At 37.4% G+C, this 24,022-nt stretch overlaps 1 protein-coding gene across 1 annotated transcript in view; it reads left to right on the top strand.

The window, feature by feature from the left end:
- The window catches only part of ORC5 (origin recognition complex subunit 5), a 74,219-nt gene extending 61,625 nt beyond the window's left edge, over positions 1 to 12,594 (top strand). The window contains exons 13-14 of the mRNA XM_040260781.1: positions 3,440 to 3,552; positions 11,793 to 12,594. Of these exons, the coding sequence (XP_040116715.1) occupies positions 3,440 to 3,552; positions 11,793 to 11,838 (159 nt within the window). The 3' untranslated portion in view covers positions 11,839 to 12,594. The remainder of the gene's footprint in view (positions 1 to 3,439; positions 3,553 to 11,792) is intronic.
- The last annotated feature ends 11,428 nt before the right edge of the window (positions 12,595 to 24,022 follow it).

The following is a 24,022-nucleotide window of genomic DNA, read 5'->3' as shown; positions in this document are numbered from 1 at the left end:
TTCTTAATTGAAAGATAGTTGATTCATAATGTTATGTTAGTTTCAGGTATACACCATGGTAATTTATATTTTTTTACATTGTTCTCCATTTAAAGTTATTATAAAAAATTGGCTATATTTCTTATGCTGTGCAATAATCCTTGTAGTTTATTTATTTTATTCCTAGTAGGTTTTACCTTTTCATTCCCTCCTCTTGTCTCACCCCACCTTCACTCTCTCCACTCATAATTGATAGTTTGTTGTGAATGTTTATAAAATCTCATACGGATATGTATTTTTAATATTTATTTATTTTTGGCTGCACTGGGTCTTCGTTGCTGCCAGGGAGCTTTCCGTAGTTGTGGCAAGTGGGGCTACTCTCTGGTTGCGGTGCGTGGACTTCTCATTGTGGTGGCTTCTCTTGTTGAGCCTGGGCTCTAGGGCACACAGGCTTTAGTAGTTGCTATGTGTGGGCTCAGTAGTTGCAGCTTACAGGCTTAACTGCACTGTGGCATGTGGGATCTTCCTGGACCAGAGACTGAACTGGTGTCCCCTTCACTGCAGAGTGAATTCTTAACCAGTAGACTACCAGGGAAGCCCTCATACAGATGTTTTTAACCTTAGGTAGTTTTATCTTATATTTTCTAAATAAGTTAAGCATGGCATATAATTCAGAAAGCTATAGGAAATATATGAAACCGTTTTCAAATAAAATACAGTGAGTTTTAAGTAAACTAATTGGTTATTAGAAAAGAAACCTATTTGTTAAATTTGAGATTGAAAAGTGCTAATAGATAGTAATAATATAAATAGTAGCTCATATTGAATACTGTGTTTCAGGCACTGTGTTAAGTTGATTATAGATGACCTCAGTTAATGGGCACAATACTATTTCATACATTTTTAACAACCAACTTAATTTTTTTGTTTCATTTAACTCTTAAACTAGGTAAATGTGAGCTCTTTTATAAGAATGTTGAGTAACAACATTTTTTATCTGTTCATCAACTTTACTCATATGTACCTTTTAAATACTACTAAGAAAATCATTAATAGAATGACAACTGGATAACTATACCTCCATAATGAGCAAACACTTACAGTACATACCAGGTTTCCAATTTAATGGTCAGGGAGCCCTTAGTCCTGTTGCTGGAGACATAGTGACGTGTCTGTTCCCTTGAACACTACCTTTTTCACAGATTATCCTCATTCTTTTAACACATTCTTTATTCGAGTAAGATTATAATACAGCTTATTAGAAGTTAGCTCTCTCAGCTATGATCAAATTTTAGCCATTCTTTTTATAAGTTTTAGAATTGTAGTTAGGAAACCTAAATACTAGTCAAGTTAGTTTCTGCCATTATGTAGTCATTATCACTTTGGATAAGTCACTGAACATTTTGATTTCTACATTGCTAAATTATCTGAATCTAGCAATTTTTCAGTGCGAGAGTTTGACAAACTTTTTCCAGTAAGAGGCCTACATAGTAAATATTTTATGCTTTGCAGTCCAAGAGACAAAAATGGAAGATACTATTATGATATAAGTACTTGTATATAAGTAAGAGAGAAAACTCTTGTCTCACTCCACCTTGCTGGCCTGTCATAGGTGACCCCATTTGTGGGCATGGTTTGTACTCAGTTGCCATCAGCTCATGACATTCTTGGAACAAAGAGGGAAGGGAACTGGCTGGCAGAATAGGAAGAGTGACCACTTATGGTTAGTTTCATTCTTTGTCACAGTGGCTTTCTGTCCCTGTGTACTCTTCTTTCCCTCTGGAGAATCCAGTTTTCTTATCAAATTTCAAAGAATTGCTAGTATACAGACTGCATTCTGTGATATTCCCCTCGTAAAAATAAAAAATGCTATAGAAACTTCATGAGTTGGAAATTAATTCTAAAATAGCTTGGGGCCAAAAGAAAAAAATTAAAGTGGAAACTGGAGTATAAAACTATTTCCAGGATAGTAGAGTAAACCAGTAGAATGAAAAAATAGTATAATTCAGTTCAATGAAAGGCAAGAAAGGAATGAGAAAGACAAGTAGAAAAAATAGAAAAGTTGACACAGTGGTAGAAATAAAATTTTAGAATATTATTGCAGTGAAAGGAAATAGAGTATATATTCCACCCAAAAGGTAAAGGTTGTTAGACTGGCCTGTAAAAAATATCCCTCTGCATATTTTTTATGTGAGAGCTGTTTAAAGTTAAGAAAATATAAAACTTGTAAGTTTTAATTGAAAAAATGCTTTGTATTTGCTAAATATAGTCTTTTCTGTATATAAAATACTATGGTATCTACCCATCTGTTAGTTTTTAAACATTGTTAATATTGACAGCTGACTGAACACTGCATAACAGTTCCCCCTTTTAAATTGCAATAGTAGAGTCTGTAGTATAATAGAGTGAGCATGAACTCTAGGTTTGAATTCTTACTAAGCCACCTGTCAGTTCTGGAGTCTGAGGAAAGTTACTTAACATCTCTAAGAATCATTTATAAAATGAGTATAATAGCATCCACCTTGTAGGGTCATGAGGCATAAATGAGATGCTGTGTATAGAGTACTTGGTACCAAGCAAATCACTACCACTGTTATTGTTTTTATCATTCAGAATGTTTACTGCATCTCAAGGTATTGATCACAGATTAAGTGAACATATTTTTTATTATTCCTAAGGCATATGATTAAGTATTAAAGTTACTGTCACCAGCAGTTACGGATCACCAAGTCTCCTGATCTTCCTTCTTGCCATTGTTGGCTGTTTTTCCTGTTGGCCTTCAGGAGATGAGGGATAAAAAAAATTGGGAAAAGAAAATAGGCTACTCAAAGAATTCCAGCTCTTGGGTCAGCTTTGTTTCTTGGATTTCAGAGCACCGAATACTTCTGTCAGTGTTATGCATGTGAAATTACTTTGGATTTTGATTTTTGACTTGTCAAAATACACTTTTGCCATTGTTAATCTCCCTGCTGTTTTCCTGACTGCCTAATTGAGGATCAGTTTAAAAGCAAGACTAAGTCTAGATCTGAAGGATGTATTTCTTATCTAACCAGCTACTCAACTCTGAAAAAGGCCCACTTTCACATTTTAACTGCTGGATTCTCAAGGGAGTGCAAATTTGATATTCTGAGGTATTTGGATAGAAAGTTCATAAAAATTTTATGGAGAGAAGGAATGTCCTTTGTTTATAGTTTTTAAAGGTTAGCAGTCATATGTGTGTCATTAGTTGAAATAAATTTATCTCTAGTGGAGTCCTTAAAGGTTGATCATTAGTTTGATTAAGACGTTAAGCATATGTACAAATTTGTGTATACAAATTTCAAAGTAGTCATATTTGCAGATGCTCTTGTGAATTCTGTTATATATTGTTATCAAAGTAACTATAAAATGTCTCAGAAACAAGGACATCATGCAATCTGGTTAAACCATGTTCTCATAAAAATACTTTTCTTATTTTTAGATTACCTCTTTAGTGACCCTTCAGCTGTTAACCCTGGTTGGCCATGACGATCAGCTTGATGAACCAAAATACAAATGCACAGTGTCTCTAGACTTCATCAGAGCTATTGCTAGGTAAGCATAGAATAATCATTAATGTAAAATGTCTTGAATTATGTAAATGATATACTAAATATAAAAATTAATCTTCTTCCTAATGTAATGTCATTAGTCATTTAAGCTAGAGAAGATAATTTAAGTGCTGAGAATGACTATTTCACTGTAGAACAAACCCTCTCATCAGATTTACAAATGACAAAATTCAGAGAATTAGTTAACGTGTTATATGGCAAAAATCAAGATTCTGAGAGTCTGAGACAGACTGGAATAGTGGTCCTATAGTAGCAAGGTAGGATTTAATGGGCAGCTGACTACAGACAACTTGAATATACTGTAGTGTGTGTGTGTGTGTTTGCACTAGTTGCCAAGTCCTGTCCAACTCTTTGTGACGCCATGGACTATATAGCCCACCAAGCTCTTCTTTCCATGGAATTTTCCAGGCAAGAATATTGGATTGCCATTTCCTTCTCCAGGGGATCTTCCCAACCCAGGGATAGAATCTGTGTCTCCTTCGTTGACAGATGACTTCTTTACCACTGAGCTACCTGGGAAGCCTGCCAGTTATCTCTACTAGTAGCTTCTTATTTTCTCAAACTCCTATCCCTCAGGATTGGATGCCCTTTAAGTGCTGTCCTTTCTTTTTGTTGCCACTTCTAGATAGTTATTTTCTCCCCAATTTCTTGCAGAAATTTGAATTTCTTTGAGACTGTTACAATCTGGCTCTATTTCCCTCTTTTTCTAATTGATTATCTTCTACCAGCCTCCCAGCCATTCCACCACATGTATTGAAAAGTAGAGTATGTGATTTACAGGTTTCTTTTCGATCCAGATTCTGATTCTTGACTGTATTCAAATCACAAGTCCTAACATCTGGGTTCACTTTGTTCAGCAGTTACTGCTTCAGAGAACAAAATTGAAACTGAGTTGAGAACTCCTTTCACTACCTACACATGTGCCCATCTTGTGTCTTTCCTTTATCGGTAGATTGGGGTTCTGTGTCCTCCTATATCAGATGGGCTCTTCCACTTCTGCTCTGAATCCCATCTCCTCCCCTTTTCAGCCCTCAGAGTATGTATTCTCAGTGGCACCCAACAAAATTGACCACTCTCTCTCTTTTAAAACTCTTCTCCTAGAGTCCATGATTCCAATCTTGTGATTTTCATCTTTATTCCTTGGCTGCTTCCTCTCAAGCTCATTTGTCAGCTTATCCTATCCACTGACCTTTACATTTAGTTGTTCCTTAAGGCTTGGCTCTTTTCATATATTTTTTTTCCTAGACTATTTTTACTTTACTCCTGACTTCAACAACTATCTATGTACTAATCATACTCCCCAGTTTTTTAGAGGCCAGACCTTTTTTCTAGTATTCTTGACTTTTGGATATTTCCCACCTGTATCAATATATTTCCAAAACTGAACTCAGGAATTCCCCCCTCTTCTTCTGCTTGCCAACAAAAAAGGAATGATGCTGCTTTCTTTCGGTGTTCCCTGGTTCAATGATTAGCACTGCAGTCTGTCATGTTGCACAGGCCTAAAACCTGGCAGTCACTAGTGACATTTGTCATCCCCCTACTCCCAGTATCCAAGCATTAGTTTTTCTGAGCCTGTCAGGTCCTTCCTATGTTCTCAATTCGTTCACTTTTATCCTTTGTATCATTAATGCTCTAGATCAAGCCCCTGTTATCTCTTCTCTGGTAACCTTCTAATTGGTTTTCTGTCTATTCTTATTCTCTTATAATTTGTTGTCCACACTATTGCCAGAGTGATCTAGTAAAAATTTAATGTCACCCTTCTACTTAAAAGTCTTCAATAATTTCCTGTAACTCTTAGGATAAAAAACCAAAATGTTTAAAATAACTTTCAAGGCCCCAGTGACTTGGCCTCAGCCTTTGTGCCCAGCCATACCTATCACACACACATCTTCTGTAGATATTTACACTTTGACCACTTTGGGTTTGTTCTTTTTCTTCAGTTCTTCATATTCACCATTCATTGCATATGCAACACTTTCCAAATCCTCCTCTATCCAGCTAACTGCTGCATAACCTTTAGATTTCAGTTTAAATGCATATTTCTTGAAGAAGCTATCCTCAAGCATACTATGACCTCCCATTGTCCATGCCCTCCACCCCACTCCCACACACTGTTCATAGTTAGTTTATCCAGGTCCCCTTATCTTCTGAGACTTACCATTATTTTATTTAAATAATTCATTCAATAATTAGAACTCATTTTTCTTCGTACAGTATAAGCCCATGAAGAGCAAAGCAGAGACTGTGTCAATCACTGACTTACTCAGACCTTCTCAGAGGGTGGGAAGAATTGAGAGTAGCACTGAAACAGATGCATTACCATGTGTAAAATTAGATAGCTGGTGGAGATTTCCTGTATGACACGGAGTTCAAGTCCAGTGCTCTGTGACAACTAGGAAGGGTGGGATGTGGCAGGAGGTGGAAGAGAGGTTCAAGAGGAAGGGGACATGTGTATACCTATGGCTGATTCATGATGATATATGGCAGAAATCAACATAATATTGTAAAGCAGTTATTCTCCAATTAAAAATAAATTATTTTAAAAATTGTGAGGTTACTTAAAATTGTAATTTTAAAGGATAAAAACACAGGAAAATACTCATGATACAAACTTAAGTGGTTAAAACAGTAATACAAAAAGTTGTATATCTAAGAAAGGTAGAAAAACCTAAGGCAAGGGAATAATGGTCAAACTTATTGGTTACTGCCAAGAAGTCAGGCAGAGTCTATCTAATGGTAAAGCTGTCATTTGTGACTTTAACAAGAACACTTTCAGGGATACAGTGGGGTACAAGTTAGGATATAGTGCATTAAGTGGTATTTGTGAGTAAGTTGATGCTGCACATACAGATAATGCTTTTTATTCACTTAAGATTTATTGTGATGTTCATTATAATCACTATACTAGGCTTTAGGGATGTAGCAAGATGTATAACAGATCTGTATCCTGCCCTCATGTACCTATTTTCTAGACTATTTTTGCTATAAAGAGGAATAGAGGATTGTTACCTACTAAACAGCTTGTGGGGGCATGAGTAGCTTATTATTTTTAAAGATATGAGCATATTTAAATGCTGATAGGAAAGAACTTGTAGGGAAGAAGAGTTAATGATACAAAAGAGAGGTAACTAATTTAAAGTCCTTGAAAAGATATATAACATAGGATTTAGAAACATGAGTTAAAGAAATAGCCCTAAATGAGAGAGGGGACTCCTTTTTCATTATACAAGAGGAAAAGGTGGTTTCAGATGGAACTGAATTTAGAGATCTGTTGGCTATTTTATGTGCAAAGGTAGAGGCAAGAGACTTAAGGACAGAAGTACAACAGTTTGAGACAGAAATGGATATTTGAAATAGCTGCCATGGGGAATGGAAGAAAGTGCTAACAAGGAAAGCAACTTGCTGAGAGTGTTGAGGGCCCAGTTGAGGTTCCCGACCTTGAATTTACAGTGGCACCAATCTGTGAAACTTGTGATCTTCTCCAACAGCATTCCATGTGCTGGGTACTGGGACAGCAAAAGGGTATAATTGAAATCACATAGGATTGGGGTTTTGCCAGGTGAATTCAGTGGATGCTAGCAAATGAATGCTTGAGGTGACAAACCATGGAGTCTAAGCTAAGAAGGGAAGAAAGGAAGTAAAGCATGTGGAGGGCTAATAGATCAGTGTCTAGCACTTAATACTCAGTAATTATTTGTAGATGAGGAAAAGGCGAAGAGAGGTTTGTACACTGGTTGTTTCCAGGTGTTCCAGGTAACTTAAAGGAAATTGGGATCCAGGTGGAATGTCTGAATTTATGTTTTTTAGAAGTAGAGCATTTCTGAGTGTGATCATGAGAGCAGAAAAGCTCATTTGAGGTAAAAGGGACAAGTGCAATGAAGACACTAAAGCTGAGGCAGATCTTGGAATAGAGAGGAAACTGAACTGGATACTGCATTATTCACTAAGAGGTGGTGACAGGGGGATAAAGGGTGGTTAGTGGAATGGTTTGAGTCTCACACGAGCAGAGCCTTTTGCACAAGGACAGCGGCCTCACATGACAGACCTGCCTGGGCTGTAGTAGAGTCTAACCTCAATGGAAAGAGCTAAAGAGGAGACTTGATCCCTCAGTGGGAGCCAACTTTCAGTTAAGCCTGGTTGAGAAAAAACCATTCAAGGAAGAGGTAGAGGACATAAAGGACCTTCTTGACCAAGGAACTGTGAAAGATTTGGACACAGAAGCAGTAGGAGACTGGTTCTAGAAAGGAGCACAGACTATGGAGGTAGAGTATGGAAGAACACAGCTGAAAACATGCTTAATAAACATTGTACTTAAATTGTCCTTAATGTTAACGGTAGTTGAAGTTTCTGATTTTTTTCCCTCCACAGTCTAGGAAGACATGGCAAAATAACTTAATATTGTAACTTAAAGTTGCGTGATTGCAAATTCTCTGAAAAACCAAACTAAGAAAGAAAAATTCAAACTGCCTACATAAGTAAAAGGAAATCAAATAGTACCCCAAAAGAAAAAAGTATGTCAATGTGGTGAAATCAACAACGTGAAATAAAAGGATAAAGGCAAAATTATCCTTCAGTTCAGTTCAATTCAGTCGCTCATTCGTGTCCGACTCTTTGCGATGCCATGAATCGCAGCACGCCAGGCCTCCTTGTCCATCACCAACTCCCAGAGTTCACTCAGACTCACGTCCATCGAGTCAGTGATGCCATCCAGCCATCTCATCCTCTGCCATCCCCTTCTCTTCCTGCCCCCAATCCCTCCCAGCATCAGAGTCTTTTCCAATGAGTCAACTCTTCACATGAGGTGGCCAAAGTATTGTAGTTTCAGCTTTAGCATCAGTCCTTCCAGAGAACACCTAGGACTGATCTCCTTTAGAATGGACTGGTTGGATCTCCTTGCAGTCCAAGGGACTCTCAAGAGTCTTCTCCAACACCGCAGTTCAAAAGCATCAATTCTTCGGCACTCAGCTTTCTTCACAGTCCAACTCTCATATCCATACATGACCACTGGAAAAACCATAGCCTTGACTAGACGGACCTTTGTTGGCAAAGTAATAACTCTGCTTTTGAATATGCTATCTAGTTTGGTCATAACTTTCCTTCCAAGGAGTAAGCATCTTTTAATTTCATGGCTGCAGTCACCATCTGCAGTGATTTTGGAGCCCAGAAAAATAAAGTCTGACACTGTTTCCACTGTTTCCCCATCTATTTCCCATGAAGTGATGGGACCAGATGCCATGATCTTCATTTTCTGAAGGTTGAGCTTTAAACCAACTTTTTTACTCTCCTCTTTCACTTTCATCAAGAGGCTTTTTAGTTCCTCTTCACTTTCTGCCATAAGGGTGGTGTCATCTGCATATCTGAGGTTATTGAGATTTCTCCCAGCAATCTTGATTCCAGCTTGTGCTTCTTCCAGCCCAGCATTTCTCATGATGTACTATGCATATAAGTAAATGAGCAGGGTAACAATATACAGCCTTGACATACTCCTTTTCCTGTTTGGAACCAATCTGTTGTTCCATGTCCAGTTCTAACTGTTGTTTCCTGACCTGCATATAGGTTACTCAAGAGGCAGGTCAAGTGGTCTGGTATTCCCATCTCTTTCATTAGATAATCAAAATCCTTAGATATATATGCCATGTAATTAACTTATAAGTAGTCTAAATTCTGATTTAAGAATTACTCCTAGGCAGAGTACCACCAACACTATTTTTGTTTATCCTGTTTCTTTCTAGATGCTTACTTTAGAAAATAATTCATTTGTGTTCAGTGAGAGAATCTTCTATAGTATTTAAAAACTATCTTTGGAATATGTGCCCAGTTTTAATGTTGCCCTTGCAGTTACTTTATAAAATTCTGCTCTCTTAAAATGATACATGTGGGAATCAGTTGGTAAGTTACCTGTTTATATTGGAGAATGGAGGGATGATAGGAAAAAGTAGTTATCATCTTGGGAGTAAATGTTTCTTAGAGGGATGATCTTACATATTCAATTCCCAATTAATTTAGGTTTGTTTTTTTTTTTTTTTTTAAGTCCAAAGGCTTTAACTGTATGATTCAGTTTGCTTGAGTACTTCCCAGGGGCAAAGCAGAGAAATAGAATTCATAAACCTTTTACAAATGCTTAGTGTTTTTAAGTCAGTCCAGATGTTCTATAAAGAAAAATTTATTGCACAAACTATGCTGCAGTGTTAAACAAATGGGTTATTAGATAAGATGGAGTTCTGCCACTAACAAATCACAGGATTTTCATTTGTTTAAATTCTAGCACTAGTGTGTTATACAAACATTTCTACCTATCACAGCATAGTTGCAATTCTCTGTTCTTCTTACCTCTCATGCTACTGTAGTTACGGCTTCATATGGATCATTTTGTATGGCTTTGTAATAGTCTTAGCAAGTAACGCCTTCTAGTCCCACAGTGTTGCAACTTTGTTTCAATCACAGCTTCTTTAAACTTTTCTTTTCTATTCAGTGGGAAAAAAAAATTAATAAATCCAGAAGACAATAAAACTTAACATTAAGTTCAATTTACTTTGTCACTTTAGGTTTATAACCTTAGGACCCAAAGTCATTGTAGGGAAATGTGCCTGGAGAGATGTACAAATCCAGCTGTCCTTTTTGCCTATGATTAAAAATAGCCTACCGTGTCTTTTGTCTTCTCAGACCCTCTAAAAAAGACGTTTTCAACCAATCATAAAAAATCTTTTCATGATTTTTTAAAAGGTAATTTTTAGTGGTACATTGTTATTAGTAAATTTGGGGAGTTCTGTAATGGGCTTCCCTGGTGGCTCAGACAGTAAAGAATCTGCCTGCACTGACCCAGGTTCAGTCTCTTGGTCGGGCAGATCCCCTGGAGAAGAAAATGACAACACACTCCAGTATTCTTGCCTGGAGAATTCCATGGACAGGGGAGCCTGGCAGGCTACAGTCTCTGGGGTCTCAAAGAGTTGGATACGACTGAGCAAATAACTCCAGTAACACATAGTCGAATGAAAGGAAAGCACATAAAAATAAATAGCTTTATGATATAGTAACCGTACCTTTTGTGACATTATGCCTAAGATAAGGTTTTCTGTTTTTTTTTTTTTAGTAAGTATTTTTGGTTGTTTTAGTACCCCCAGTGATAATAGGATTGTTTTGGCAGTGTATTTATGCAATTGAAAAGTTCTGGTGTTCTTCAGAGAGGCACTCTTATAGTGAAACAATTAAAGTACTCTTCATTCCATCATTAGGTGCCACAAAGCCATAGCATCTCATTTGAGCTATTTTTAAATGTTTTTGCATAAGCAGTATCTATAGTTCCCTATTCCTGATTTTTTAAAAAATTTGATATGTCAGTCATTTGCTTAGAAACTTTTTTAGAAAGTGTATTACAAAATGATAGACAAAAACACCAATTAATGATGGTTTAATAAATAAGAGCATGCAATTAGTGAATCTTTAAAAGGCTGTTCTCATATGGATGATTATTTTTGCAGAATTGAATACTTTAAGGCTTTAATTTTATACTTATTGCTAGATCATTATATCTAATTATTTTGACCGTTTATTCAAATAATAAACCTCCAAGTCTGAATATCTATAGTGAAGAATGAATTTAGAGAAAGGAAAATAATTATATGTCTGTCTTCTGCTATTTTATTCTGCCTGCCGTCAGAGTACAAAAATATACATTCATATCGTCTGTTTGTTGTATCGTATTCTTAGATCATACAGATTTAGTTACAATACACACACAGGTCAGCCAATGTAAAAAGACTGAAAAGAATGAAAACTACAAATGAGGACAGATGAGCTATGCATTATGTAATGATAAAACAGGTGTTTGGGGAGATAAACAGTGTTCAAAAGCAAAGAAGATTTAAATACTGCTGCCTCTGTAATTGCTCTATTCTGGTTATTAGACAAAAAGCAAATAGCTTTCAAATGAAATCCAAACTTGCTGTGCTATAATTGAAATATATGAATGTTGGATAGTTCTGACTTCATTTACTTTCGTTAGAAAAGCAAACTTTATGCATGGGAGGGAAACTTTTTAAAGAAACTCTGTTCCTAGTGACAGTAAAAAACAATGTTAATTCTGTCATGATGCTTTTGATGGTATCATACGATTGTTTAGCATTAGTTGTGAATTATTTGGCATGTGCTTCTCAGAATCATACATACAAAGCTGAGCAGTCTAGGGGGTGAGGATGCTAACATACTATCTGTTTTTGTTTATAGGACGGTGAACTTTGACATAATAAAATACTTGTATGATTTCTTGTGAAAACAAGCTTCAAAGCCATATGGACACTGTGACAATGACTAAGCCAAACTGTGTTCATCCAGCTACTCAGCTGGCCTGGGAGAGGAGTTCTTTGGCTCCATTGGATTTGTCCAGACAGGTGCTGGCCCAGCATGGAATCTGATGAAAATACTCTGATTGGTCTGGGTGAATGTGAGCAGAAGACTATTTACCAGGGACCCTGGAGTATTTGGAAAGAACGTGTTAATTATAAACAGCAGGGTCTGAGCACAATCTGTTCTATTCTTAATGATGTTATCTTAACACTGAAATTGCCTGAAACCCATTTACTTAGGACTGCATTTTGCTCTGTGAACTATCCCCTGCGCTTTGAATGTGCCAGCAGCCCTTGTATATAAGCCCAGTCTTTTCACTTCCTCTCCACAGGAGCCTCTGCAGTTGCTTGCCAAAGCAGATTTTCCTAAGGCCACCACTTTAAAAGATCATAGTTGCAAAATAGAATAAGTAGAAGTTTTTTGTTATTTTAAGATCCAAGTTTATATGTGTTTATCTTTCGCCCTGATTTTCTCAAAAGGCAAGATAGTTTGATCAGATAGGGCAGCTTTCCACCTCTAAGCCTCCTTGATAACTGCGGTATACTTAGGTGAGATTTATCTAGTCACTTTGGAAATAAACTACTCAACATAGCTTTTTAATCTGCATAATGGTTTATTTTCCTTTTTTTAATCACTGACCTTTAATAGTTCCACAATAAAAGTTTTCCTGTTACATCAGTTATGAACCTGGGGTCTGATTTTCTTACCTACTTTTGAAGTTTTCTGTTAGCAGTTAAATGCTTGAAAATTATTTTGAACAGATTTAAAGTGCTTAATTACAGAGCCTAGTTTAAATTTCAGTTGCATTTTATACTTTCCTTCTTTTTTGGAAAAAAAATTCTCACAATAGTCACCTCCAAATAGGAATAGGAAGCCTATTAATGTAGTGACTGACACTTTCTGGATCAGAGAAAACAAGGAATTGTCTACTTGCGTTTATTTAGAGGTACTGAGTGGGAGGAAGGAATGAAATTATTCTTTGTCTCCCTACATAAGATAAAAGATAGCAAGGAGCACCCTCGGCCTCTGTCTCTTGACCCACAGAAGATGGTGAAATTTTGTGTTCTACAAGATATTTGGAGAAGCCAGGGCCAGGAAAAAACCATGTGCATTGCAAATTCATTGCAAATGCACTTAGAAATCTGTGCATCATTCAAGTAGAAGGCAGTTTGTGTAGCTGATTCAAGGAAGAACAGTGCCACTTGAGGAAATTTTCACCCCCTTTATAGTTTGCTATCAAGTGGCAAGTCTACTGTGCAACCTTCTTGGATAGCCTGGGATCAGTGTGCATTTTGAGGGAAAAACTCTGGAATTTGAGGAGGGAAAGAGTTTGTCTAATAGGGGACTGGGGAAGACAAAAAGGAGGCAAGGGTTCCTATATGTGACTCTCTATGCCTCCTCACTACAGGCTACCTGTGCCCTGCCCAGCACCTTGCTTATCTTGCACTGCCCGAACTGTGCTACCAGCCCTGTGTGTGGCTTCCTTGCAAAACACCATGTAACCAGATTTTCCCTGCCTCTGACTGGGCCATCAGAACTTTTATGTTTTGTAATTTACTTCCTAATGGCTTGCTAAATGACTCACTAATTTGATTAATTTATTTAAACAAAGACTAACAGAGCTTAATATGGATATTAGCATTTTAACAAGGGTCATCTGCAGATGAATTTTCTAATTGGAAGATATAAATCTCCAATTAAAGGGGAGAATCTAATGATGAGAATTATGCTGGCTAGTGGGCCAGATACCTAAAGAGAGGATGTGCTTAAATTATTCTCAGCATTTATTCTACCTAAATCTAAAAATGATTTAGGAAGTAGAAAAATGAAGTTACCAAGCTGTGGGATTTCAGATTGTTTATACAGTGGTTATTCCCCATTTTAAAAATGTCTTCTTTCCATTACTGTGACTCAGGTATATATGGTTAGGGGGAAACCTTACTCCCCTTATTACTTTCCAGTTTCAATCCCTAAATTTGTCTTCATTGCCGAAGCAGTTCTTTTTCAGTAATTCTGGAAGGGATCCTGATCCAGCAAGCCTCTTTTCATTAAGGCCTAAAAAAGTCAAAAAGGTGTCAAGTCTCTAGGGTAGCAGTTAAGAGTTGGGTCTCTGGAATCAGATACCAGCTGTATCTCTAGGAGCTATGTGACATTAGGCTGATTATTGAATCTCTCTGTGCCTCACCTACAGTGAGGTACACCTACAACTTCTCTCTTGGAGGTGTTTAGAGAATTAATAATTAAGTTGATATATCTAAGGTGGTAGATCTCAACTGGAGGGAGTTTTGTCTACCAGAGAATATTTAGCAATTTCTGGAGACATTTTTGATGTGACAGCTGGGTGTGTGGTGGGGCAGGGTAGAGACCTTGGATGCTCCTGGAAATAGAGAACAAGCACTGACATTTTGTCTTTTTTGATAATAGCCGTGCTAACAGATGTGAGGTGATATCTGATTGTGGATTTGATTTGCATTTCCCTGATGATTAGTGATGTTGAGCACCTTTCCATGTACTGTTTGGCTGTTTGTATGTCCTCTTTGAAAAGATGTTCAGGTCCTTTGCTCATTTAAATTTGATTATTTGTTTTTTTGTTTTTGCTTCTGAGTTTTTAAGAGTTCTGTCTTCTAGATACAAGTCTTTTATCAGATATGTGATTTGCAATTATTTGCTCCTAGTCTGTAACTTGCATTTTTTAACAGAAGGTTTTCATTTTGATGAAGTCTGATTTATCAATTTTTTTGGTATGAAATATGGTTTCAGTATTGTAGTTAAAAAAATCTTTGCCTAACAAAGGTCACAAAGACCATCCTAAAGGCCCACATCAGAATTATCTGATCCAAATTTCAGTAGTGCCTAGATTGAGAAACCCTGGTCTAAGTAAGGTAACTGGCACACCATAATTGCTCAATAAGTGTTACCTATTGTCACTGTCCTGAAATATTTGTGGCCTAGAAAGGAGGTCAGTGATGGAATGCAATAGCATCCCAACTAAGTAGAGAAAAGGCGCTCTCACCTAATGATATCTAGGAAACTTAGTGTTAAAAAATTTGTAACTATTCAAATGGACACAATACCTTGGATTTTTACTTTTGGAATTGAAGGATTTTAATTCACATGCAGGTCTCATTACTTACTTTTCAGGATCTTGTTGAATAGTCAAAAGCTGAACTGAGAATGATCAAATCAGAGAGCAGGTGACTGAGGAGTTACATTGTTTGCCCTCAAGGTGTGATGGCTGAACAATTAGTGGTATACTTCCAAGGGATTTAGTTAACCAGCAACTGTTTAATGTAATTAAGGTGGTCTGGAGCAAGGAAAGCTCAGCCTAAGAAGTCTCCTTTGTTCCTCCAAGGTATGCTCTACTCTGCTTGTCCTATGCAAAGAAAAGTGGTGGACCAAATCCAGGAATAACGCATCTTACGCATTAAGTACTCAAAAGAGAGTCTCTACAATAATAGATGAAACGCAACGCTGCTCCCTGTACATGATCAGGACTGTAATAGCATCCTCCACTTTTACCTGAAGTCTCACACTACTGTGTACCATAGTTGCATCTTTTGCCTGTTTCCATGAGCAGAGACTTGGATTGGAGGTAATTAACTGGAGGTTGATATTGTTCAACTTCATCCCCTACATTTTGAAAGCTTCATCTCTTACAAAGTGTGACTGTCTATCATATGTAAAATAGTTTAGATAATTTTTGCATGTAATTTCAGTCTGATGACACAATTTGCTTTCAAAAATGCTTAGATTTCTTAGAGCTCAAATCCTTCCTATCAAGATAGCAACATTTCACTCAAATTGGCTTTTAAATGCCCTGAATGCACAGTTAGTGTTCATTTTCTAGCAGTGACACATTCATGAAGCACAGTTTGAGAAGTAGAAATTTGGTAGAGCAGAGAAAATTATAATCAATTCATTCATTTAACTGCATGTTGATGCACAATAATGATGGGAATTTAGGAGGCATTCAACTGTTTGAGTAAATAGTGGTAGCTTTGGCATGAGGAAAGAGCCTGGATTTTAGAGGCAGTAAAGATTTGCATGGAGTTTTGGATAAACCATAATCCACTTCATTGGCCTTTGAGGAAGTTGAGAGTCTTATTTAATGGCAGTTTCCATAAAATTATTCAATATTCATAAAAAAATTACTAAGTATCAGCTATGTGTAAGGCGTTGTGTTGGGTGTAGGAGATACAGCAGTGGACAAAGACAAATTTCTGTCCTGAACAACAAGTGCTATCAGCATTTGCAGAGCTGGTATTTGAAATGGGAAATCCTAAGGGAAGAACTAGGTCTATGGGATGAAGAGGATCATGAGTTCAGTTTTGAACATATGCCATTGAGGTGCTTGTCCAAGTGGAAATGTGAAGTAGGTAGCTGAATCTAGTTAGAGGTCAGAGTTAGCACCAATCATTAATTTTTGGGATCATTCAAAATAGAGGTAAAAGGTGTTCTTGACATCGTGAGGGAGAAACCATCTTGAAATGAATTAAGAAGGTGTTCATAGCTATTGGTCTTCAGCTCACCACAAAACTACAAAATAATTTTATTTTTTCAAATAACAGTTCTCCACTATTCATATAAACCCCATTCCCTTCAGTATAAGAAATGGCAATAGGAGACCTGTGCTAAGTCCTGCAGCCTAAAAGGAAAAACCAAACCCACTTAGTATCTTAGTTCTATGGAGAACATTAGATCCAAACAAATGCTTTCATCACTTTGGGCCAACTTTCATAATAATAGAGGCATTACACTGGCTCAGGTGTGCCTGAGAATTTCTGAACCCACTTTAGGTTGACTTCCTCTGGGAAAGAACATTCAGCCATCTTAGTTCATGGGACTCATCCAGCTGGGAGTAAAGAGAGCATTAGAGGAGCAGAGATGCACTAACCCCAGAAGCATCCATGAGAAAGGACACTAAAATAGAAACCCCTGCTGTTTTCTACATCGGTCTTTATTTAATTGAAAAACATAGACTAAAGTCATCAAGAAGGTGGAAAGACATGGGAAAGAGCCACCTGGCTTGAGGAGTGATAAAACAGACAGCTGTTACAAATGTCTCTGAGTGTAAAAACACAGTAAGCTGGAGTGACCTACAGAGAAAGGAAATAGAGCTAAATAATCAAAAAATTTAATTGTGATATTGTAACTGAAAGTTATGTGGGAGAAATAAAACATGTACCAATAAAAAGACTTTTTAAGATTACTAGACTAGGAGAGCTAACTCCCCAGTTTAAGTAAGATTAAATCTTTGGAACTGTTGAACAAAAGAGGACACTGCTCACAGCTCATGCTGCCTGGGCTAGTTGCCTGATTTTTTCAAGGGTAAAAGTTCTAGGTTAAACTGAAACAAGAAAGAAGAGAATGGGAAAAGAGCCCTACCCCCATTTAAATAAAAAACAATTTAGAATATGTTTTTTATAGTGCTGTTAAACATAATTTTAAAATCTGTTTTTAGTTATTATAAAAGGAGCACATTTACTCTGGAAATTTGGGGCAACCAGAACTAAAAATCATCAGTTAACAATATCAGAGATAGCCTCTGTAAGTAAAAATTTTGGTATACTTTAGTTATTATATTGTTCTTGTAGTTTAAAGAAAAAGTGTAATTGCGTCTTTTATATTTTTCAATATAAGGACAGATCAGGTGGAAACTAATGGTTCTCACAGCCTGTGTATATGACTGGTAGAGCTTAAGATTGGTATTTAATAAAAAATGTTTAGATTTAAAAAAATTTTTTTAAATCAACAATTTTTTTAAAAAAATCACTTTTATAGCAGGTAGTTAAAGTGTGAAACTACATCAAATGTAATGAAAAGCAATATATTTCAGAGATAGGATATCAAAAACAAATTCTCAAATATTTGTGGCCAATGTTTCCTTTAATAGAATTGCTTATTTAAAATGCTTGTCCTGATAATAAAATGGGGAAAAGAACAATAAAAAAAACACCAAAGTGAGGGAAGAGAGATAAAAGTTGAAGTATGGAAGGAGGAAGGATGGCAGTAAAGTAGGTGCTGACTTCTGGAAGTAAGAATCAAAAATGATTTGGAAAAAGTATGTTCCATTATCTATTCCTAGATGACAAACCACCTCAGACTTAATGGCCTGAAAACAGCCATCTTTATTTGGATCATGAATCTGCAGTTTGAGCAGAGCTTGGCTACATGCAGTGTCCTGTGGTGCAGTTTGAAACTGGAGTTGAATCACATGAAAGCCAGCTTCCTCACTCTTGTCTGGAGGGTGACACTGGCTGATGGCTCCTACCTGGAACACCTACCTGTGGTCTCTCCATGTGTTCTCTGCTCTTCCTCATGGCATGGTGATTAGGTTCCGAAAGTCACCATCCCAAGAGAAACTAGCAGATGCTGCATGTCCTTTCCTAATCAAGCCTCAGAAGTCTCATAGCATCACTTTTGCAGCATTGTGATTAAGGCAGCTGTTAAGTCCTGCTTATAGTTAAGGGGAAGGGAATTATACCCATCTCTTGATAGAAGGAGTGTCAAAGAATTTGCAAGCATACTTTTAAATTGCCACAAAGAACATAATAGGCTGAAAATTAAGATATTATAGATTGCAGATAGAGAGTATATTTTATGTCCTTTCAGAATCTGAATTAGTGTAACACACTATTGGTTGTACCCATATCCCCACCAAATATCTCTTCCCCATTCTTTCAAAGCACGGGAGCTCTGGCTGCAAAGGGGTCTATATGACTGGAGTATAGAAAGCAGAGGCAGTTGTGCTAGGAGATGGGATTAGAGGGGCAATGGTTGTCAGGTCATATGTAGCTTGCAGAGCACTGAAGGACCTTGGTTCTTATTCTGTATGAGATGGGGGAGAGTTTTGAGCAGCGGAGTCACATGATTTGGCTTAGGTTTTTTTTTTTTTTTTTTCCCTCAGAAAGGTGGAACCTATATTGAGATTAAAGTCGAAGCAAGAAAAGCAAAAGGCTATTAAAATAATATAAGTGAGAGATAATGGTGGCTCAGATAAGGATGTTAGCAGTGGAAGTGGTGAGAAGTTGTCAAATTTAGAATATAATTTAAAAGAAATATCTAGAGCACTTGCTGATTAATTGGTGGGCGCCAGTGTTGAAAAAAAGAGGGATGATTCTGGGGGTTTTGACCCGAACATCTGGAAGCCTGCAGGAGAGATAAGATCAGGAGTTCAGGTGTGGACATAGTAAGTTAAAGATTTCTGTTAGGTGTCACGTTAGCGATGTCAAGGAGGCAGTTAGACAAGTCTGGGGCTTGGGGTAGAAGCCCAGGCTGGAGACATAAATTCTGGGGTTTTCAATATCTAAAGGGGAATGTATAAGGGAAATGTGTATGTGAAAGAATTATGGCCATATATCCTGAGTCAAAAAACTACTTACTACTGTGTTCCAGCCCAGGAGCATTCAGAACCCCCCACCCCACCCCTGCCCTCCAGAAGGTAAACCCCATCCCTGGGGAGTTGCTTCTAAACTGTAAGGAATCTTTGATCACATCTTTCCATGGGATTCATGATATGACTGAAATTTTATTCTTTAAATACTAAAATGGCAAATACCAAGTTATTAACATTAATACTAAAATTTCAAGTGATCTTTGCAGCATTAAAAAGAAAAATTACAGGAAAGGAGGTAAGTGCATCATAGATTTAGGGAAAGCAATTTACATGATGCCCAGACCAGACAAAATGACCTCTAAATATTGAGTTCATGGGTTGAATTTGCTAATTAATTCCCAAAGCCCATTCTTTTAGAGCTGTTCTTACTATTAGGAATTTGTGTTCTTTCCATTTCAGAAGTAAAAATTAATGAAAAGGCAATATGCTGCATTTCTTCAGTAAAATAAAAATTCCTTATGTCAGTGTGCTGAGTCATGTCCGACTCTGCAAGCCCCTGGACAATAGCCCGTCAGGCCAAGCAAGAATACTGGGGTGGGTTGCCGTTTCCCTCTCCAGAGGAATCCTCCTGACCCAGGGATCAAACCTGCAGCTCCTGCATTGGGGCGGATTCCTTACCAGCTGCACCACCTGGGAAGGCCTGTCTAAGTGTATAATATTTGGTCAGTTTTTCCTGTGAAAATATCCATCTATCTTTTGTTGTTGTTCTTTACCCTAATCATGATAAATCCACCACTGAATCAGGCTCAGTGGAGAACATGTTTGGAGTTGTGGCTACAGATGCTGGGTTAGTTTGCAGTGATTCTCCTTTAATTTCCATCATGAATGGTTCATTAGTGAAAGTTGTAGGAGAGTAAAACAGAGTAAAACTGACAGGCCTATCTAATGATTAAAACTCTTAACTGTGGCTCTATCATTACATTACAATTAATAAGCACTACCTGATTAAGGAAGATGAGGGCAAAAGCTCACGGGATTACTTGGACACATGTTGCCATTTGATATAGAAATTTATTTTTATTTTTCTCTTTCACTCTCTCTTCACTTACTTTTCACTGGTAAAACTAAATGATTGTAATGGTGATAATTACCAGGTGAACACTTATGTGCTTGGCATCATAATAGACAATTCATATACATTATCTTTAATACATATATAGTGTGTAGGAAAAAAATGTATTCAGTCCACAACTGACACTAGAATGCCCTCTATCTCCAGTCCTATTACCACCAAGGTGATAGTTGACTGCACGTGCTGGGGAAAGGTGTGACGGTGTTCACACCAGATCCAGCTTCTCCCCCCAAAGTAACTGGCACGTGCAGACTGTATGGCTTTGTTCCCACACAAGGACACTCCTTCAAGACTACAATAGATAACTGTTGCATCTAATTCCATAGAGACAGAGAAAGTTAAGCAAAATGAGAATACAGAGGACTTCGTTTATGGTGACAGAGCAGGAGAAAGCTCCTGAAAAAAAGGAACAGAAGTATACAACTTACCGTATATCAAAGCATTAGTAATAAGAGTGCCAAAGAGATTAAGAAAAGAAGAATGCAGTGAAAATTTTAACAAGGCACTAGAAAATACATTTTAAGAAGTAACAGCTGAAGAATACAATAACTAAGATGAAAAACACATTAGAAGGAATTAACTATGCATTAGGTGGTACAGAAGGATGCATAAGTGATCCTGGAAAATAGAATAGTGGAAATCACTCAGAACAGCCAAAATGAAAACAGCATGAAAAATGAGAATGGTTGACGGGATCTCTGGGACAACATCAAACACACTAATGTTTACATTATTGGGGTCCCAGAAGGGAAAGAAAGTGGTTGAATATATAGTTAATGAAATTATGGCTGAAAGCTTCCAACACCTAGACAAGGAAACATATCTAGGTACAGGAAACACAGGAGTGCCAATCGAAACGAACCCAGGCTCAAAAGACGACATCACAATTAAAATGACAAAAATTAAAAACAGAGAATTCTAAAGGCCGCAAGAGAAAATGTCATATGTAAGAATCCCCAAAAGGCTATCAGCAGATTTCTCTGATAGCTGGCAGGTCAGAAGGGAGTGACATGATATATCCAAAGTCCTGAAAGGGAAAAATCTGCAACCTAAAATACTCTACCCAGCAAGATTAGCATCTGGAATCCAAGGAGAGGTAAGAAACTTCTCAGACAAGCAAAAACTAAAACAGTTCATCAGTAGGAAACCTACCCTAAAAGAAATGTTAAAGGGTCTCCTCTAAATGGAAAAGAAGTAAGAATCTACAGGAAAGGGAAAATCCCACTTAGAAAAGCAAGTATATGGTAAGGACTGAGGGTCAACCACCTATATAGGCCAGCACAAAGATTAAAAGACAATTATTAAACCAACATAATTACAATAAACTAGGGATAAAGATAAAGATGTAAACTATGACATCAAACCACAAAGTGTTGGGGAGGGGAATAAAAAATGTAGATATTCTTTTAGAATGTGTTTGAATTTAAATGATTAGTAGTTTAAAACAGTAAGTACAGATTAATATATATGAATCCCCTGGTAATCACAAATCAAAAACTAAAAAGTAGGAAACACAAGCATGCAGAAAATCATCACACCACAAGGGAAAGAACTAAAAGAAGAAATGAACAGAGAAGAACTACAGAAATAATCAGAAAACAAGTAGTGAAATGGCAATAAGTACATACATATCAATAATTACTTTAACTGTCAATGAACTAAACGTTCCAATCAAAAGACATAGGATGACTGATTGGATAAAGAAGTAATAAGACCCATCTATATGTCACCCCAAGAGTCTTGTGTCAAGCTAAAGATACACATGACTGAATGGGAATGGAATAGGGATATTTCATTCAAACCGAAATGACAAGAAGGGGTAGCAATACCCATATCAGACAAAGTATACTTTAAAACAAAGGCTATAAAGAGAGAGAATGGCATTATATAATGATAAAGGCACTGATGCAAAAGAGGGATATTATACTCAACATACATGCACCTACTACAGGATAACCTAAATATATCAACCAAATACTAACAGTTTGGATGACTCACAAGCTGGAATCAAGATTGCCAGGAGAAATATCAACAACTTAAGGTATGCAGATGATACCACTTCAATGGCAGAAGGTGAAGATGAATTAAGAGTCTCTTGATGAAGGTGAAAGAGGAGAGTTAAAAGGCTGGCTTCAGTTCAGTTCAGTTCAGTTCAATCACTCAGTCGTGTCTGACTCTTTGTGACCCCATGAATCGCAGCATGCCAGGCCTCCCTGTCCATCACCAACTCCTGGAGTTCACTCAGACTCGCGTCCATCGAGTCAGTGATGCCATCCAGCCATCTCATCCTCTGTAGTCCCTTTCTTCTCCTGCCCCCAATCCCTCCTAGCATCAAAGTCTTTTCCAATGAGTCGACTCTTCGCATGAGGTGGCCAAAGTACTGGAGTTTCAGCTTTAGCATCATTCCTTCCAAAGAAATCCCAGGGCTGATCTCCTTCAGAATGGACTGGTTGGATCTCCTTGCAGTCCAAGGGACTCTCAAGAGTCTTCTCCAATACCACAGTTCAAAAGCATCAATTCTTCAGCGCTCAGCTTTCTTCACAGTCCAACTCTCACATCCATACATGACTACTGGAAAAACCATAGCCTTGACTAGACGGACCTTAGTCAGCAAAGTAATGTCTCTGCTTTTGAATATGCTATCTAGGTTGCTCATAACTTTTCTTCCAAGGAGTGTCTTTTAATTTGATGGCTGCAATCACCATCTGCAGTGATTTTGGAGCCCCCCAAAATAAAGTCTGACACTGTTTCCACTGTTTCCCCATCTATTTCCCATGAAGTGATGGGACCAGATGCCATGATCTTCATTTTCTGAATGTTGAGCTTTAAGCCAACTTTTTCACTCTCCTCTTTCACTTTCATCAAGAGGCTTTTTAGTTCCTCTTCACTTTCTGCCATAAGGGTGGTGTCATCTGCATATCTGAGGTTATTGATATTTCTCCCGACAATCTTGATTCCAGCTTGTGTTTCTTCCAGTCCAGCGTTTCTCATGATGTACTCTGCATAGAAGTTAAATAAGCAGGGTGACAATATACAGCCTTGACACACTCCTTTTCCTGTTTGGAACCAGTCTGTTGTTCCATGTCCAGTTCTAACTGTTGCTTCCTGACCTGCATACAGATTTCTCAAGAGGCAGGTTAGGTGGTCTGGTATTCCCACCTCTTTCAGAATTTTCCACAGTTTATTGTGATCCACACAGTCAAAGGCTTTGGCATAGTCAATAAAGCAAAAATAGATGTTTTTCTGGAACTCTCTTGCCTTTTCCATGATCCAGCAGATGTTGGCAATTTGATCTCTGGTTCCTCTGCCTTTTCTAAAACCAGCTTAAACATCAGGAAGTTCTCAGTTCACGTATTGCTGAAGCCTGGCTTGGAGAATTTTTGAGCATTACTTTACTAGCATAAAAAGCTGGCTTAAAATTCAACATTTAAAAAATGAAGATCGTGGTATCCAGACCTATCACTTCATGGCAAATAGATGGGGAAAACATGGAAACAGTGTCAGATTTCACATTCTTGGGCTCCAAAATTAATGTAGATGGTGACTGCCACCACAAAATTGAAAGATGCTTGCTCTTTGAAAGAAAAACTGACAAACCTAGACAAGTGTATTAAAAAGCGGAAACATCACTTTGCCAACAAA

This window comes from Oryx dammah, unplaced genomic scaffold, assembly GCF_014754425.2.
Source record: "Oryx dammah isolate SB20612 unplaced genomic scaffold, SCBI_Odam_1.1 HiC_scaffold_18, whole genome shotgun sequence".
Taxonomy (NCBI): Eukaryota; Metazoa; Chordata; class Mammalia; order Artiodactyla; family Bovidae; genus Oryx; species Oryx dammah.
This window is presented reverse-complemented; position numbering and strand designations above follow the sequence as displayed.